This window comes from Sinohyriopsis cumingii, chromosome 14 (assembly GCF_028554795.1).
Source record: "Sinohyriopsis cumingii isolate HCF-2022 chromosome 14, ASM2855479v2, whole genome shotgun sequence".
NCBI classification, from domain to species: Eukaryota; Metazoa; Mollusca; class Bivalvia; order Unionida; family Unionidae; genus Sinohyriopsis; species Sinohyriopsis cumingii.
The window spans coordinates 90050762-90068127 of NC_142974.1; the positions used below are offsets into that span (position 1 = coordinate 90050762).

The 17366-nt window shown below is 36.0% G+C and overlaps 1 protein-coding gene across 1 annotated transcript in view; it reads left to right on the forward strand.

Moving 5' to 3' along the window:
* LOC149784347 (isocitrate dehydrogenase [NADP], mitochondrial-like) overlaps nucleotides 1-11115 on the forward strand; it is a 38171-nt gene extending 27056 nt beyond the window's left edge. The window contains exons 8-11 of the mRNA XM_089932394.1: nucleotides 2726-2838; nucleotides 4992-5089; nucleotides 7215-7307; nucleotides 10068-11115. Coding sequence (XP_089788520.1) covers nucleotides 2726-2838; nucleotides 4992-5089; nucleotides 7215-7307; nucleotides 10068-10143 — 380 coding nt within the window. The 3' untranslated portion in view covers nucleotides 10144-11115. The remainder of the gene's footprint in view (nucleotides 1-2725; nucleotides 2839-4991; nucleotides 5090-7214; nucleotides 7308-10067) is intronic.
* The last annotated feature ends 6251 nt before the right edge of the window (nucleotides 11116-17366 follow it).

The window sequence follows — 17366 nt, forward strand, 5'->3', positions numbered from 1 at the left end:
TTATGGAGGGACAAGTGAAATTTAAGAGTAAACCATAACATTATTTTCTCAGTACTTGTAAGATAAATTATCTTGAAGTATTCACATTCAAGTGATTTATGCCCATTTGTCAGGCTCATCAGTTTGTTCTTCAGAGATGTCATCACAATGTAGGTTGGTACGATTTTTATGCTTTCACAGGGGACATGTTGATTTGGTAGTCCATCCATCCAGAGAAAGCTCATTAGCACAAACTAAGCAAAAAATACTCATAAATATGCGAAATATGGCAGGCATATTTTGGATTTTCAGACCACTACCAAAGTTGAGGAGGGACATTGCACTTTCACTGGCATCAGCATCCATGCATAAAAAATGTACTCACATACAGCCTCACTCCTATGTCCTAGGCAGCAGTTTGGAGTCAATTTCATTGGATTTGTAGGACTTGCCCTGGGGGTGGGAGATGCTTATAGAGCTAACTTTGTACATCCACATTTATTATATATTCTCAGTAAAGTTGATGCATTTTTGTTTTCTTCCCATTCACCTGGATTCTTAAAACTTGGCACAGATCGATATTTTTGATTACTGTCCTTGCAGTGTCGGTCACTGGCATCCATATGTCATGATTAAATTTAGTGTTTTAAGGCTATTTCTCAGCTCTTTTTATACTAGAATCATCAAACTAGATTGCATACATCTCTGCTAGTACCACACCCTTACAGCAAAAGGTCTCTGTCCAACATTTTACATTTAATGGCTTGCATTAAATTTTTTCATTTAACTTTTGTATTTTGCACCATGTAAGTATACTGTTGTACCTTGATTCATGAAACTTGGCAAGAGAATGCAGCTTGATGAGTACTACAGCCTCATCACAGAAATAGGTCAACATGACCTGTATTTCACACCTATCAGTCCTGAGCTCCGTCTCAAGTGCTGCTTATGCTAGATTATATGCATCTCTTTTAGTATTGCACCCTTATAACAAAAGAAAATCAAAATATGTTGATGGGATGCATCTTAATATCACTACCCATTTCCTCAGTAGGTCAGTGCTACACCCATACAACACAGAATACTTATTGTCAGCACAGCCTTCTCATTATTTCCAGACTGCCAGCTGAAGTATTCTCTACTTTTCCAGCAGTACCACCTACCATTACAAAACAGTAACATTTTTTTGTATGTTATAGCCTTGACTTGGCCTTTAATTTTGAGCCAGCTGCTTCAAAGAGATAACAAGAAGGCTGTGACGCATGTTTCATCTTTTACTAGCTTTGCATAAGCTGCTGTATTTTAGCTCATGATCGCATGAGCTTTTGACTTACTTTATATGCATACAATTCATCTTGAGTCCTGAAACTCATAGAGGGGTTGCCTTTTGATAAGTACTTTATATGCATACTATTCATCTTGGAGTCCTGAAACTCATAGAGGGGTTGCCTTTGATAAGTACTTTATATGCATACTATTCATCTTGGAGTCCTGAAACTCAAAGATGGTTGCCTTTTGACAAGTACTTTATATGCATACTATTCATCTTGGAGTCCTGAAACTCATAGATGGTTGCCTTTTGATAAGTAATTTATATCCATATTTTTCATCTTGGAGACCTGAAACTCATAGATGGTTGCCTTTTGACAAGTACTTTATATGCATACTATTCATCTTGGAGTCCTGAAACTCATAGAGGGGTTGCCTTTTGACAAGTACTTTGTATGCATGCTATTCATCTTGGAGACCTGAAACTCATAGAGGGGTTGCCTTTTGACAAGTACTTTATATGCATACTATTCATCTTGGAGTCCTGAAACTCATAGAGTGGTTGCCTTTTGATAAGTACTTTACCCTTTTTGTTAAATGAGTGTTACATGTTTCAGTGAATTTTGGTGACATTTTTTAGTTTAAAATTTATTTTATAGGTTGATGTTGATATTCAAATCATGAATCGTTATAATTTGATGCATTACTTTTAGGAAGTCTCTATGACATATATATTATACTGTACTGACATTGGTTAAATAATTATGTCCAGCTTGAGACTAAATATATACACACACACACACACACACACACAGTTTTCACATTCTAGCAACTTCTCAAGGTTTAGAGGTAATTATATAGTGAGGCAGGAGAGATATAGCGTTCCACAGAATTTATGTTGATCTATCAGGGACTTTAAAGGAAAATTATGATTTGTACACATATTGATGACGCTATTACATTTTGGGGAACAAAGTCAGCATCATCCATATTGATGTTCTGTGTTTGAGTTTGTACATATTAGTTACAGTAAAGGTATTTCACAGCAAATCCAGGTAAGACACCACATACCATGTAAGAGTTCAGTGTGAAGCATTTGTATACAGTGCATTGATTTTGAGGGTCATTGAAAACAGCATTTGTATACAGTGCATTGGTTTTGAGGGTCATTGAAAACAGCATTTGTATACAGTGCATTGGTTTTGAGGGTCATTGAAAACAGCATTTGTATACAGTGTATTGGTTTTGAGGGTCATTGAAAACAGCATTTGTATACAGTGCATTGGTTTTGAGGGTCATTGAAAACAGCATTTGTATACAGTGCATTGATTTTGAGGGTCATTGAAAACAGCATTTGTATACAGTGCATTGGTTTTGAGGGTCATTGAAAACAGCATTTGTATACAGTGCATTGGTTTTGAGGGTCATTGAAAACAGCTACCCAAGACTATAACTAATAAAAGACTGCATTTTACAGGCTATGGTTCCCTGGGTCTGATGACCAGTGTACTTGTTTGTCCTGATGGGAAGACTATTGAGGCAGAGGCTGCACATGGCACTGTCACCCGACACTATCGAGAACATCAAAAGGTATGCAATGTTCATAGATTTATATAGTGTCTGATTGACTGATTAGAAGCTGCTCATTGACAGTAATCTTGGCAACATTAATTTCCTTGTGTGCAACAAAATTTGCACAAGTTTATTGTAGTTGCAGTATCATGTATATTGGATTATCTCCCATCAAACAGCAGGTGTTTGTCATATGACTATCTGCACATGTTTATCATGAAAGGAGATAACATGCTTGGTTGTTGTTGGATACGGAGTTTAGAAAAAGCCCTGTCACGTAGGATGCACCAAATCTGTATTACACTTTTGTGGATTTGGTTAAAAAAATTCTAACTTGCATATTTGTGAATCATCAGACTCTAGCACAAAGATTCATGAATAATCAACTTGTTCTGCTCGTTTGCCACACACCATTTTGCCATCGAAATTACATTCAAACCATATCATTGAACTGTGTCAAAACATATATATATATATATATATATATATATATATATATATATATATATATATATATAATCATCATTTCAGATTTCAATTCCACACTAAAAGCTTGACAAACTTTAAATTTGATAACCCAAAAGTTCCCAGATCTTAAAGAAACATAATTGGCTTCTAAAATCTTGAAAAAGTATTTGGTGCTGTTTGCTGCCTAGTTAAGTTGGTATTAAGGGCAATGAAAGGGGAGTTGAATAGTTACATTGGTATTAAGGGCAATGAATGGGGAGGTGGATAGTTACATTGGTATTAAGGGCAATGAAAGGGGACGTGAATAGTATAGTTATATTGGTATTAAGTGCAATGAAAGGGGAGGTGAATGGTTACATTGGTATTAAGGGCAATGAAAGGGGAGTTGAATAGATACATTGGTATTAAGGGCAATGAAAGGGGAGTTGAATAGATACATTGGTATTAAGGGCAATGAAAGAGGAGTAAAATAGATACATTGGTATTAAGGGCATTGAAAGGGGAGGTGAATAGTTACATTGATATTAAGGGTAATGAAAGGGGAGGTGGATAGTTACATTGGTGTTAAGGGTAATGAAAGGGGAGTTGAATAGATATATCGGTATTAAGGGCAATGAATGGGGAGGTGAATAGTTACATTGGTGTTAAGGGTAATGAAAAGGGAGGTGGATAGTTACATTGGTATTAAGGGTAATGAATTGGGAGTTGAATAGATACATTGGTATTAAGGATAATGAAAGGGGAGGTGAATAGTTACATTGGTATTAAGGGCAAAGAAAGGGGAGGTGAATAGTTACATTGGTATTAAGGGCAATGAAGGGGGGGGTGAATAGTTACATTGGTATTAAGGGTAATGAAAGGGGAGTTGAATAGATGCATTGGTATTATGGACAATGAAAGGGGAGTTGAAGCAGCCAGAGCTGACCTGCAGTCACTCATTCCTGAATGAAGAGTCCATCTTGTAAAAACGTCCCACACATTGCATCACATGTATGGTCCCAGTATTCTCTGATCTCTAAAAGCATGATTTCCTATACAAATAAATTTTAGTGTGCATTGATTTCACCCACACCCTTTTCACAGTGAAGCAAAATATTGAAGAAGTATTGAATATTTCTTGTGAAATTTAGCACCTTGATTTACATGTGTATCTTCTTTATGATAAATATTGATGCCTTGGTTAAATATAATCTCTCTATAATATAAAGAAAATGGTTTTCAACAAGTCTGTATGTTTTAAAATTTGTAATGATGTTGGTTGACTGGTTCACATGCTGTGGGTTCAAATGTTTCATTAATGTTTCTTGACAGTAAGAGTTTTTTGAAGCACTCTGAGCAAGCCATCATTATTTTAATGTAATTACTGAGGGATTGATCTTCAGGTTTTCAGAAATTTCTTTGTGCATTTTTGATTGAAGAAGTGGCTGGAGTTAGTTTAAATAAACATGCCTATGGTTAAATTTATCAATGTTAGCTTCATGAGCACAACTATTGTCAAATGATTTAAATTTCATAATTTACATGATGCATCTTTTCCTACTAAAAGGAATATTTTAAGTACATCATGAATATCATATTTCAAATGGCTTTTCCTCTTCAAGACCTGCATGTCCCAAAATAGTGTTATGTTTATTTACCTCTTGAAAAGTACAACCAGGTTTTCTTATGGTGCATTTGTCATTGCCATTTCTCTTCCCCTCCAGGGTAATCCCACTAGCACAAACCCCATAGCCAGTATCTATGCCTGGACTCGTGGTCTGGAACACAGAGGCAAGCTGGATGGCAACAAGGAACTAATAAAGTTTGTACTTGTAATTTTCAGTAGCATGCTACTGTTAATATTTGTGAAACATAACATGCATGGTATTGTTTATATTTTTGTTTGTTATTTTTTGTTCTTTCCATTTTATCTTCTTAGTATCCATGTCACAATGATTTAGATAGTCATTCCAGTGACAGAAAAGTAACCAGGTTTTTTAACATACCTTCCAATGGTTTTGTATGAAACTAAATTGAATCTGTATCGTCACTTCTTCCGCTTAAAACTGGAGGTACTATACACAGAAACATGGTTATATTTGACCTCCCAGGATTCTCCACATTGTGTCCATAAGTCTCAGTATCCTTACTTTAATGTATATTAAAGTATACATTGTATGAATATATACTATTGTATATATGCTCATGCTGTACTGTTGTATTGATGCTCACACTGTTGTTTATATACTCCTACTGTACTGTTGTATACATGCTCAATTGTAGTGTTGTATGCATGCTCAATTGTAGTGTTGTATGCATGCTCATACTGTAGTGTTGCATGCATTCTCATACTGTTGTGTTGTATGCATGCTCATACTGTAGTGTTGCATGCATTCTCATACTGTAGTGTTGCATGCATTCTCATGCTGTTGTGTTGTATGCTTGCTCATACTGTAGTGTTGCATGCATGCTCATACTGTAGTGTTGCATGCATTCTCATACTGTTGTGTTGCATGCTTGCTCATACTGTAGTGTTGCATGCATGCTCATACTGTAGTGTTGCATGCATGCTCATACTGTAGTGTTGCATGCATTCTCATATTGTTGTGTTGTATACATGCTCAATTGTAGTGTTGCATGCATTCTCATACTGTAGTGCTGCATGCATTCTCACACTGTAGTGTTGTATGCTTGCTCATACTGTAGTGTTGCATGCATGCTCATACTGTAGTGTTACATGCATTCTCATATTGTTGTGTTGCATGCATTCTCATACTGTTGTGTTGTATGCTTGCTCATACTGTAGTGTTGCATGCATTCTCATACTGTAGTGTTGCATGCATTCTCATACTGTAGTGTTGTATGCATTCTCATACTGTTGTGTTGTATGCATTCTCATACTGTTGTGTTGTATTTATGCTCACACTATGGCATTGTATGTATGCTCATTCTGTAGTATTGTATGTATGCTCATACTGTGTTGTTAGGGTCTCCATTTGGTCAAGTTGTCAAAGGTGCATGCCTTTACAGATCACTCAAAAGCTACCTTGGTGCATGTGGATTATAGTCTCAGATGAACCAGTTTGTGTTATGTGCGGAAGCTTGCCCATAGATCAGGGTTTTCCTTGGTTCTTTTTCCACCATATACACTGACCACCATGTATAGCCTGTCATGTGCAGAAAATAGTGTAAAAATCTCACAAAACAAAACTCAACCAAACCAGTCATTATGTTTACATAGTCATACTCTTTTGTATTGCATGTTCACATTCTGTTTTTTCGTATGAATGTTTATTATGCTGTGTTGTATACCCGTTTGTGCTATGATTTAGGAAAGTTTGCTGGCAATGAATTGTGGAAGTAAGTTGAAGCCTAATCAGAATTATTTCATCTAATTATGCAGCTTTGTGTGATTCTCTTAGACCAAGGAAAAGGTTAAAGTTTATGACTTGTCAAATTGACAAAAACACACCAAGTGTCTACTCTTTATATGATGTTAGACAATTATGAAAAGCAAAGCATGCATAACTTTAAAACCTGAAAATGTTTGGATTATAATAATGACCTTGTCTTATGGAGAAATTGAATTTTGAATTTTTTTTGCATCTTCTGAGATCTTTGTCCGGTAATGTTTATCTTTGCACAAAACTCAATAGCATATAGTTTCTATGCTGAGCTCAAGTTTCCTCTGAACAGTAATTTGGTTTACAAATTTATACCTTTTTGAACAATGGGTCAAGATCATCCTTTTTTAGCAGTCTTCTCAGTTTAGCTTGACTATTTCAGAACAAATGTATGTTCACAGCAGTTAGGTTACTGATTTTAAAGAACATGACCAATTTTGCTTTTTGAATTAAAGCCATTATTGATTTGACTAGACTAGCATTGCTAATATGTGACAAAGCATATGGAAGACTCCTTTTTAATGTGAATACCTTTATGTGCAGGTTCTGCCAGGCTCTTGAGAAGGCATGTGTGGACTGTGTTGATAGTGGCAAGATGACCAAAGATCTGGCTGCATGTATCTATGGGCTTAAAAAGTAAGTAGAACTTGACATGCCAAGACTGTTACATACAAATTCATCAGTGGTGGTGGTGGTGGTGGGGGGGGCTTCCATGACAACATGTAATCTAAGCTTTAACTTGTCTGTAGCATCAGTAATTTGCACACCATGCTGCATTATTCTGCCTTAGTAAATTGACTTGATTATTTTATACTGATACTTATAATGGTTGTCTCAGCTGTATTTAGTAATTGGCATTTCATTGTCTTGGTTGTATCCTCAATTATAAGAAGAGTCCTGCTGAAAAATGCACTGACCCAGATCTGCCAGTGCATTATACCAAAGCAGAACAGGGTCTGTTTGTTTGCAGTTCAGTTCGCCTCATAGGCAAGTATAGTTAGTAAAACCAACACCATACTAATGTAAAAGGGAGTGAAAGAATGAACTTTCCAAGTGGTTGAGATTCCTGTAGCTTCTTGGCTATATGATTCCCTTTGAACAAGAATTGATACTTGTTGCAGGAAACCCAAACAACCTTTAATAGTCATGAAAACTAATTTTTGACATCAAATTTATTCAGATGAAACAGTTCAAAAAATTTGATTGTAGACTGTCTATACTTAACGAGAGTATATACAAGACAGGAGAAGGAGAAATGGACTGATGGGATAGACAAATGCCTATTTAAAAATTAAATACAACAGTGGATTCCTTAAGTTACAGAAGATATATTATTTCCACAGAACATGCAGTTTTATACAGGAATCTTATTGCAAATGTATTCCAGTAATTCATGGACAAGAAGGTTAATACAAAAAACTTTCAATACATGTTCATGGGAATCATTGTTAAAAAAGCCAAATCAATTGAACAAAGCTGAAATGTTACATATTCTAGTGGTCCATACAATACATTTATTGAAATGTTACATATTCTAGTGGTCCATACAATACATTTATTGAAATGTTACATATTCTAGTGGTCCATACAATACATTTATTGAAATGTTACATATTCTAGTGGTCCATACAATACATTTATTGAAATGTTACATATTCTAGTGGTCCATAGAATACATTTATTGAAATGTTACATATTCTAGTGGTCCATACAATACATTTATTGAAATGTTACATATTCTAGTGGTCCATACAATACATTTATTGAAATGTTACATATTCTAGTGGTCCATACAATACATTTATTGAAATGTTACATATTCTAGTGGTCCATACAATACATTTATTGAAATGTTACATATTCTAGTGGTCCATAGAATACATTTATTGAAATGTTACATATTCTAGTGGAGTATACAATACATTTATTGAAATGTTACATATTCTAGTGGTCCATAGAATACATTTATTGAAATGTTACATATTCTAGTGGTCCATAGAATACATTTATTGAAATGTTACATATTCTAGTGGAGTATACAATACATTTATTGTATTGTTACATATTCTAGTGGTCCATAGAATACATTTTTTGAAATGTTACATATTCTAGTGGTCCATAGAATACATTTATTGAAATGTTACATATTCTAGTGGAGTATACAATACATTTATTGAAATGTTACATATTCTAGTGGTCCATACAATACATTTGTTGAAATGTTACATATTCTAGTGGAGTATACAATACATTTATTGAAATGTTACATATTCTAGTGGTCCATACAATACATTTATTGAAATGTTACATATTCTAGTGGTCCATAGAATACATTTATTGAAATGTGACATATTCTAGTGGTGCATACAATACATTTATTGAAATGTTACATATTCTAGTGGTCCATAGAATACATTTATTGAAATGTTACATATTCTAGTGGTGCATACAATACATTTATTGAAATGTTACATATTCTAGTGGTCCATACAATACATTTGTTGAAATGTTACATATTCTAGTGGTCCATAGAATACATTTATTGAAATGTTACATATTCTAGTGGTCCATACAATACATTTATTGAAATGTTACATATTCTAGTGGTCCATACAATACATTTATTGAAATGTTACATATTCTAGTGGTCCATACAATACATTTATTGAAATGTTACATATTCTAGTGGTCCATACAATACATTTATTGTATGCATTTAGTCAGCATAAAAATACTAGTACAATCACTGGACTGGTAGCAGATCAGATTTATTATTTAAAAATTTGAAAACCATAAATGTTGTTTCTCTTGTTGCATTTAACACCTTGCACAGCTTTATTGTTTGAATTACATAGCCTGAATAGTTTATCCAGGATATAAATGACATGGTGTTAAGTAATATTAACATCTCTGTCATGCATGCCAGTAGTAATATGTTTATCATTGTGTATAGATTTGTCATTCAGATCATGCTGTTTCTAATGAGATTCAATGCCATTGCTCAGAAAGGAAATTACATTAATTGATCTTATTACATTGAAATGGTGCACAAGTCCAGATATTGTTTTTGTTGTCCTCAGTTGAGCCCAAAAAACATCCAACTAAGTAGAGGTTAGCTCCCTAGATGTTAACCTTTTATACTTGTTAGTTTCTACATTTGGGTTCCAACCTACATTTTCCATCAGTATAGTTGTCACCATGGCATAAACATGGTTAACATAGCACAATCTTTCAGTTTTTCTCTGCATTTAGCATGTGAAGATGTGCATATTTTAGCTTATGAAGGAATGCAAGTAATCAATAAACACACGTGCACATAACTCTTGCTACGTACACTTTATTTCAGTTTGCGTGTTGTGTATAACGTTTAATTTCTGATTTTTCATGTATTTTCAGTGTGAAATCTGACCAGTATTTATACACATTGGACTTCTTGGAAGCTATACGTGAACAGCTGGAGCGTAGCCTTTGATGTTGGTTCCTCCATAGGAACCCCTTCTGACTTACATCTGCCACATTAAATTATTGACTGTAACAAATATTTTTGTAGACTTAATACTAACAATAATAATCAGAAAGCAGCTTTAGAATCAGGGAACCAGTATTATAATTCATTACAGGGAAATGATTAATTAGTCTAGTCTGTCTCTTAGGAAATGTTGTTGGGAAGATTGTGCATCTTCAGTTAGTAGTTAGGTCATGCTATGCACATGCAACATTTTTCAGCACTACGACTCTTTAAATTTTAAAGGGTGTCAGGTGTAACATTTTAGTGCCTTACAAGTTCACATGTCAGTTTTATTGAATTGTACAAAATTTCAGAGGCAAATATACAATCCTAGCTGGCAAATATTTTGTAGGTCAGAGACTTGTTTGGTCTGCGACAGTAATATAATTGCAAAACTACTTTAAACCAAAATCAATTTAAAATTTCAGATACGTGATTTTGTTGAGGTTATTTTGAATTAAATTACATACATATGCTTTTTAATATATACAGAAACAACCTACAAGATGGTCATTGGGTAAAATATTCAAAATTATTGCTATATCTCTTTGGCAGAAATATCACATTTGTATGTTCATCCATTTTCAAAAATATGAAACATTTTGATGTAAATATCTTACATATGTCTGCAGGCCAGCTTAATTAGCAACATTCAACTTTCCATGAGGCAGCAAGGAAATTGCATCCATGTGCTATGCACATTAATTCCAGTTCATATGAAAATCAAACAGGAGACTTGCTGTGGTTTGTGAACTGCATGCTAGTAGTTCTGTGTGTTTGTTATTAGAACTGTTTATTTGATGTAATGCTAGTTCAGATGAAAATCAAACAGGAGACTTGCTGTGGTTTGTGAACTGCATGCTATTAATTCTGTGTGTGTGTTATTAGAACTGTTTGAACCCCCACATTAAACAAAAAAGAAATTATAAAACTGAACTGCTTGTTCTTTTTTTATACACCCTCCATAAGGGACGTTATGATATTCATCCAGTTATCCATCTGTTACCAGTATATTTTACAGATAATAACTCAACTTGACCATCTACAGTTTCCAAACTTTATGGATGGCTTATCCTCGTGATAGGGAAGAATTTTACCTATCAAAAGTTTGATGGCCACTGTCACATAGTAAAAGTAAGAAACGTATTTCTGCACAATATCACAGACAAGGACCCAAGAGTTTGTGGACTTATTGCACTAGTAACATAGTTGATCAAATCCCATAGCCCATTATCCAAGACAATACATTTGAGAAGTTGGACTAACTGCTTGTCCAGAATAAGTGCTCTTTTCCAAATTGGGCACGTGCTAAAATTCAGACTTGATAACACTTTATCTGTCCATTTCTGCCCTCTGGGAACACTAAATGCTTCAGTTTACCTCCTTTTATTCATTTACAGCAAGTGGTCATCAATAACTGTCACATGTGCGAGTTCTATTACTGCATGACTATTTTGGGCCAAGTGACCAAATTATCACCCAGTCAAAACACTGTAAACAAACATCTCCACACCTACCACTTATCCTGATTTACATGGGATCATCCCATATTTTTTTTTAAATCCCAAAACTTCTGATTTTCTTACTTCTTAGACCCAAATTCCAGTTTTTATAAATGACAAAATATAGATACATTTTGATTCAGGATGGCTGTGCCTCATTCAGCAAAAGCAAAAGTGATGCAGAAATTCTGAGAGGAATACACAAGTCATACCATGAAAATAATTCATATTTTCATTTTCATTTTGTATGCTGGTATTTGTCAATTGAATTAACAAGTATCAGCACACAAGATGAAAATGGCAAAATTATAGATTTTCATGTTATGACTGTAGCATATATTTTTCACATTAAGTAAATAGCATAAGAGAGTGGATATATTAATTCCTTTGTAAAGCTTAATTTGTAAATATATGGTTGCAAACACTAATCCTGATTTTTTCTTCACCTTTGACACTCTGATTTTCATTCCACTCAAGGTGGCAGGTCTGTATGTCTTGATTAATTAACAGTGCTTTAAATGATATTACAGTGTGTTTGCTCGGCACAGATACTCATGAGCAGATCACCCTTTGATTTCCATCCATGAAGTCAAATGCAATGAAGTTGATGAAAGGCACTTTGTCAACACAAGTGTCTTGTCAACTTTTTATGAACTGATTAAATGACAGCCATGTCTTTAAATTTTTCTGTTTAATTATACATAGGATTGACTTCAAGATGCTGTATTTTTTTTCTGAAGTGAAACATTTATGCTAAAGGAGTAGTCTGTGTGCATTTAAATGACACAATTTATGCTATGATCACTGGTTCATGAGTTGACAATAAATTTTGGGCAGATTTTGCCCTTCTGACCCACTTTTACTTCCACGAGTAATTTTGACACCTAGGAGGAGGAGCATCAGCCCAATTAAAGGCAGAGAAGTGAGTGCATGCCCTTCAGGCCTGTCAGTCAGAGTGCATGGGGTTTTAAATGGATGCATTGGATCAATCCCGTACTATGGTATTGCCCTCCAGAGCCATCTTGCAGTCAGTTTGGGAATCTTACTGATAGCTCCATCCATCTAACCATATACATACAGCTTCCATTCACCACAACTAGATAGATCTGCCCATCTCACCAGGCTTGCAACTACACATACCAACTATGACAGTACTGCCAGTACTGGCAATGACCAGACCACCCTCTGCACGGCTGGCAATGACCAGACCACCCTCTGCACGGCTGGCAGCTATGTCAACCATGCTTCTTGTGAACCAGCTGTCTGTACTAGTGGTATGACAGATTCGTCAGTAGAGCAGGTTTACCATATGATCACAGCTTATCCACTGGGAAGTTACTGTGACTTGTATAGAGATGATGATATTGCAATCGCTATTCTACCAGGGATGGTTTATTTGGATATAGAGACAGAACTTGAACAGGGTGCTACATACAGGGAGAACGAAGATCCTCCTGCTTTACTCAGACAAAAACAATTAGTGGACTGAGTTAAGCTTTAAGGCTGACGTTGAAGAGATACTAGGTGTTGTCGACTTCAGAATGTCCTCTACCTTCTAATGCCACTAAGTTCAAGGCCTTGGGTGTACTAACTGCCTCTGCGAAGCTCGACCTGATGCAACGTGAATCATATTTGTTACACCTTGTTCAAGCCACAGCATCCCCAGGCTTTATGGATGATGCCGTTTTACTTGCCATTACTCTTTGGTGGCAAAATGAAGTTCAGAAGCAGGCAGTTCAGGATCTTCCCCTTAACCTGTCTCTGACACCAAACAGTGATTTAAGACCACACCAGCCCTGAGACAGCTGAGTGGTAATAACAAGCAAATGAAAGGAATCTTTTACGTTACAAGTTCATGGTCATGAGGTCAAACCTTGGTCAAGTCATACCAAAGATTTTTAAAAATTGTACTAACAGCTGCCTCGCTTGGCGCTCAGCATTAAGAGGTTAGTGTTATGACTGGTCGGCCTGGTGTCAAGATAATGTTATTGGGCGGGACATGGTGATAATATCTGCGGCATGATGCCCCAGTGCTAGACATGATTATAAAACTGCCACACTGCATACATCGTAGTGATATGACTGAACAACTGCTAAAGCTACTTAAAAAATCTAAATCACACACACATATGCGCGCATTATAGGTTCAGTTCAGATTCTTATCAAATGCCAAGAGGCAACAACCTAACTAATTCAGGTGGCAGGAATCCGTGTTTCCAAGCCTCCTGACTCTCAACCCTAACCTACAAACACTAACACCCGCGGAAAGCCTATGGGTGGGTGCCAGACTCCTGCAGTTGCAACCTATTTCCTCAAAACGAATGGGTGATTCATGTAAATTCAGAGGGGCATCAGAATTTATTTATCCATCTTCCACCTCTCTTCCTCTTTCCTTCTAATAGATGTACCATCCAACCAAGAGAAGAATGATATTCTAAAACAGGAAAGAAAGTCACTCATCGACAAAGGGAAGTTCTGGAACGACCAACTCTCCAGAAAAACTCCTGGTTGTGCTGGACAACTCTGTTGTGATGATCTACTTCGTCCGACAGTGAGGCACCAAACCATACAACCTATACAAGCTAGTTTTGCAGTTTCTGTATTTGATTCTACGAACTCCTCTGAGATGGGTCATCGATCTACTAGATCTAGCAGTAGATATGCCCATGTAACATCTTCACCACAACTTATTGTTCTCATTATATCCTTGTGAAAGAAAGAAGTTTGACCTTTGATTGTGGAAAGAATTTTGCAAGCATGAAGGTGCTCCACTCTGAAAGTTTATGAGGAAAAGTGGCATATTTTCAATCACTGGTGCCAAATCAATAAAATCATCCGTTTTAGTGCACGATCCATCACCTTTTTTTTTTGTTGTCTTGCTCCAAATGAGAATAAGTTGGCTCCAATTGCAACCAAATGCTACCGCTGCATGATTTCTGACATATTCAGACATCATGGCAGGAGATAGATATCAGCCATGATAAACGTTTATCAGACCTAATAGTCAAGCTTGATTTGGATTGACAAAAATCTCTTACCCTGTTTCAAAAATGGAGTATTGTCCTGGGTGTTTACAAAACTCGGGATAAATTCCAATGTTTAAAACGAACCCCGAAGAAGCTACTGTCCTGCAAAAGATCTTTCCTGATATATTTAGCTTCAGCATGCTGGGTCAGCGAGTCACAATGTTTTCAGTCAACCTAAGCTTTTTCCCTAGAAGGATACCCAAAGTATAGGTAGGATGATAACATTCTTTCATCCTATTGCATATTCTTCTAATGTTAGTATCGTCAGGGAATGTATCCAAAGGAGAAAGCACATTTTCCCAGTAAATTATGTTTCTCCAAGAATACCTACCCGATTACGTTACCTAACACCTTCCCAGCTACCCCACCATGCAACCTTCAAATCTAGCGACACCCGTTGGCACCAAGAGGAGGTAATGGGTAAGAGCTATTATTTAATGTATATATAATATTGAAGAAAATGTACAAATTTCTTCGTTTTAGAAGGCCTGGATTCAAGAGGTAGTAGGCTTTCTTCGTTTTAGAAGGCCTGGATTCAAGAGGTAGTAGGCTTCGTTTTAGAAGGCCTGGATTCAAGAGGTAGTAGGCTTTCTTCGTTTTAGAAGGCCTGGATTCAAGAGGTAGTAGGCTTATAGCCGTGATACAGTATTAATGTTATCCGATAAGTATTTTAGAGGAACATTGTTTACGGAAACAAATTGTTATCCTGGATTTAACCAGGTTCAACTTTCGTTTACAACTCTAATTAGTAAATCCATTGAAATATTTACTTAATTCTAGCTAACATTTATTTTCGGGTGTATAGTACGTCAAAACACGTACACAATCACAAGACCTGTTGGTCCTACACCAAGTGCTCGTCTTCACATACATGTATCGTGTTTATTTTGGACAAGAAACTGGTCCAACGGCAGTTCAAGGGCCAAGAAAAATCAAGCATGCTTACAATCATTAGGAAATGACACGACGTAGGAGAAAGCGTCAAACAAGACTTTTTTTTAGCGACAGAGTTTCTACGACTACTCAACGTATTCGATATGGCAGAAGACGTGTTATTACCTCGGCTGCCTTTACATGGGCCTACAGCAGACGACTCTTCTGGCACAGTGGTCTCTGATCTCGTTCATCTTATCGCTGTATTACAATTTTAAACAATCCCTTCTTCTGTTAGAAGACGGAGTGGCTAGCAGCAAGAATAGCCTTAGAAACATCACAACTGGAAATTACAATCTATTCAGACACATCAGGTTGGGGAGCACACATGCAAATGGACTCTGTTAGGGTCAGTAGCAATTGGATGCTGCAAGAGATTGCGCTATATATCAAACCTCTTGAAACTGAAGGCCCTTATCAACGTCTCCCACAGCTGGGTGGAACACATCCAAAGAAAGACGGTTTTGATGATGTTGGACAATTCGGTAATGACGTACATCTTTGAACTCGGGGTGGGGGAAGGCTTTAGGAACGAAACCAATCAATAGGCTTTTGTTTTCTAGCATGGTAATTCCATCATTCTTTTACCCTATATCAGATAAACATTCAAGTCTGACACATCCCAGGCAATCTCAATGCCCTGCCCAACTCATTATGAAGGAGAGACCAACTCCTTGATACGGAGTGATCTCTCCTTCCGTCAGTCTTAAATTTAAATTGTTAGTTTTAATTCTTTTTATTCCATTACATGTTATTGTAATGTAACATTATTTACTGGACTTGACCTTGTTCAGAATTGAGTTCAGTTCTGTTTGACCTGATTGACTTTTTATTTTTATTGTTTTCATTGATGCAAACAACTATAATAGCTTCATTACCCTCAAAGGGAAATGAAACATTGCATCTAGTTGCTGACCATGTTCCAAAATCAGTGACATTGTTGGTAAACAACTTTTTTCATTTTTTATCTCTCTCAGAGTAAGAAACATTAAGTAGAGTCAATGTCATACCTGGACTACGTAATATTTTATTATGTGCTAATTGGTAACAAACTTCTATTTTTTCCAGAAGGATGAACGTTTGACCCTCATGTGGGAGTCTGTTTTGCGTCTTAGTCATATAGCTAATGTTTTATTTATAAAGGATAGTGAGTTAGACTTAAAACATTTGAAACGTTAAGCTGTATTATGTTGTGACCAGTTTGGGCTGAATTTTATTTTTCTTCAAATTATAGAATTCAAGTTATTGTTTCCCTTAGAAATACAAAAGTGCTCTGAACAAAACTCTTGGATAGAGATTATGTCTCTACTTGTTCAAGGCTTGTTAATCCCTTGCCAAAAGAGAGGATGTCGTATTTTGCCAGTTTGTTGGTTTGTTCATTTTTCATGTTCCATTATTAGTATGTAGGATTAAATTGCAATTTCACTCATCAAAATTGGTACATGAATATATTTTTAAAGGTGTTGCTCAACCATATGGAAATCAATCAATGTGAGCTATTTTTCATGTTTGAAATACTTCGAGTCTAGGATTCGGCCAGTGTGATATGTGAGAAAGCTTGCCAGTAGCTTCTCGTGGGTCGGTGGTTCTCCCGGGGAGTTTTCCGCGTTCTTCCTCCACCATTAATACTGGCCGCCATACATAGCCTATCGTGTGCTGAAAAATGGCGTTAAACCCCACAACAACAACAACAACCAACCATAAAATATCTTATATGCAGAAATAA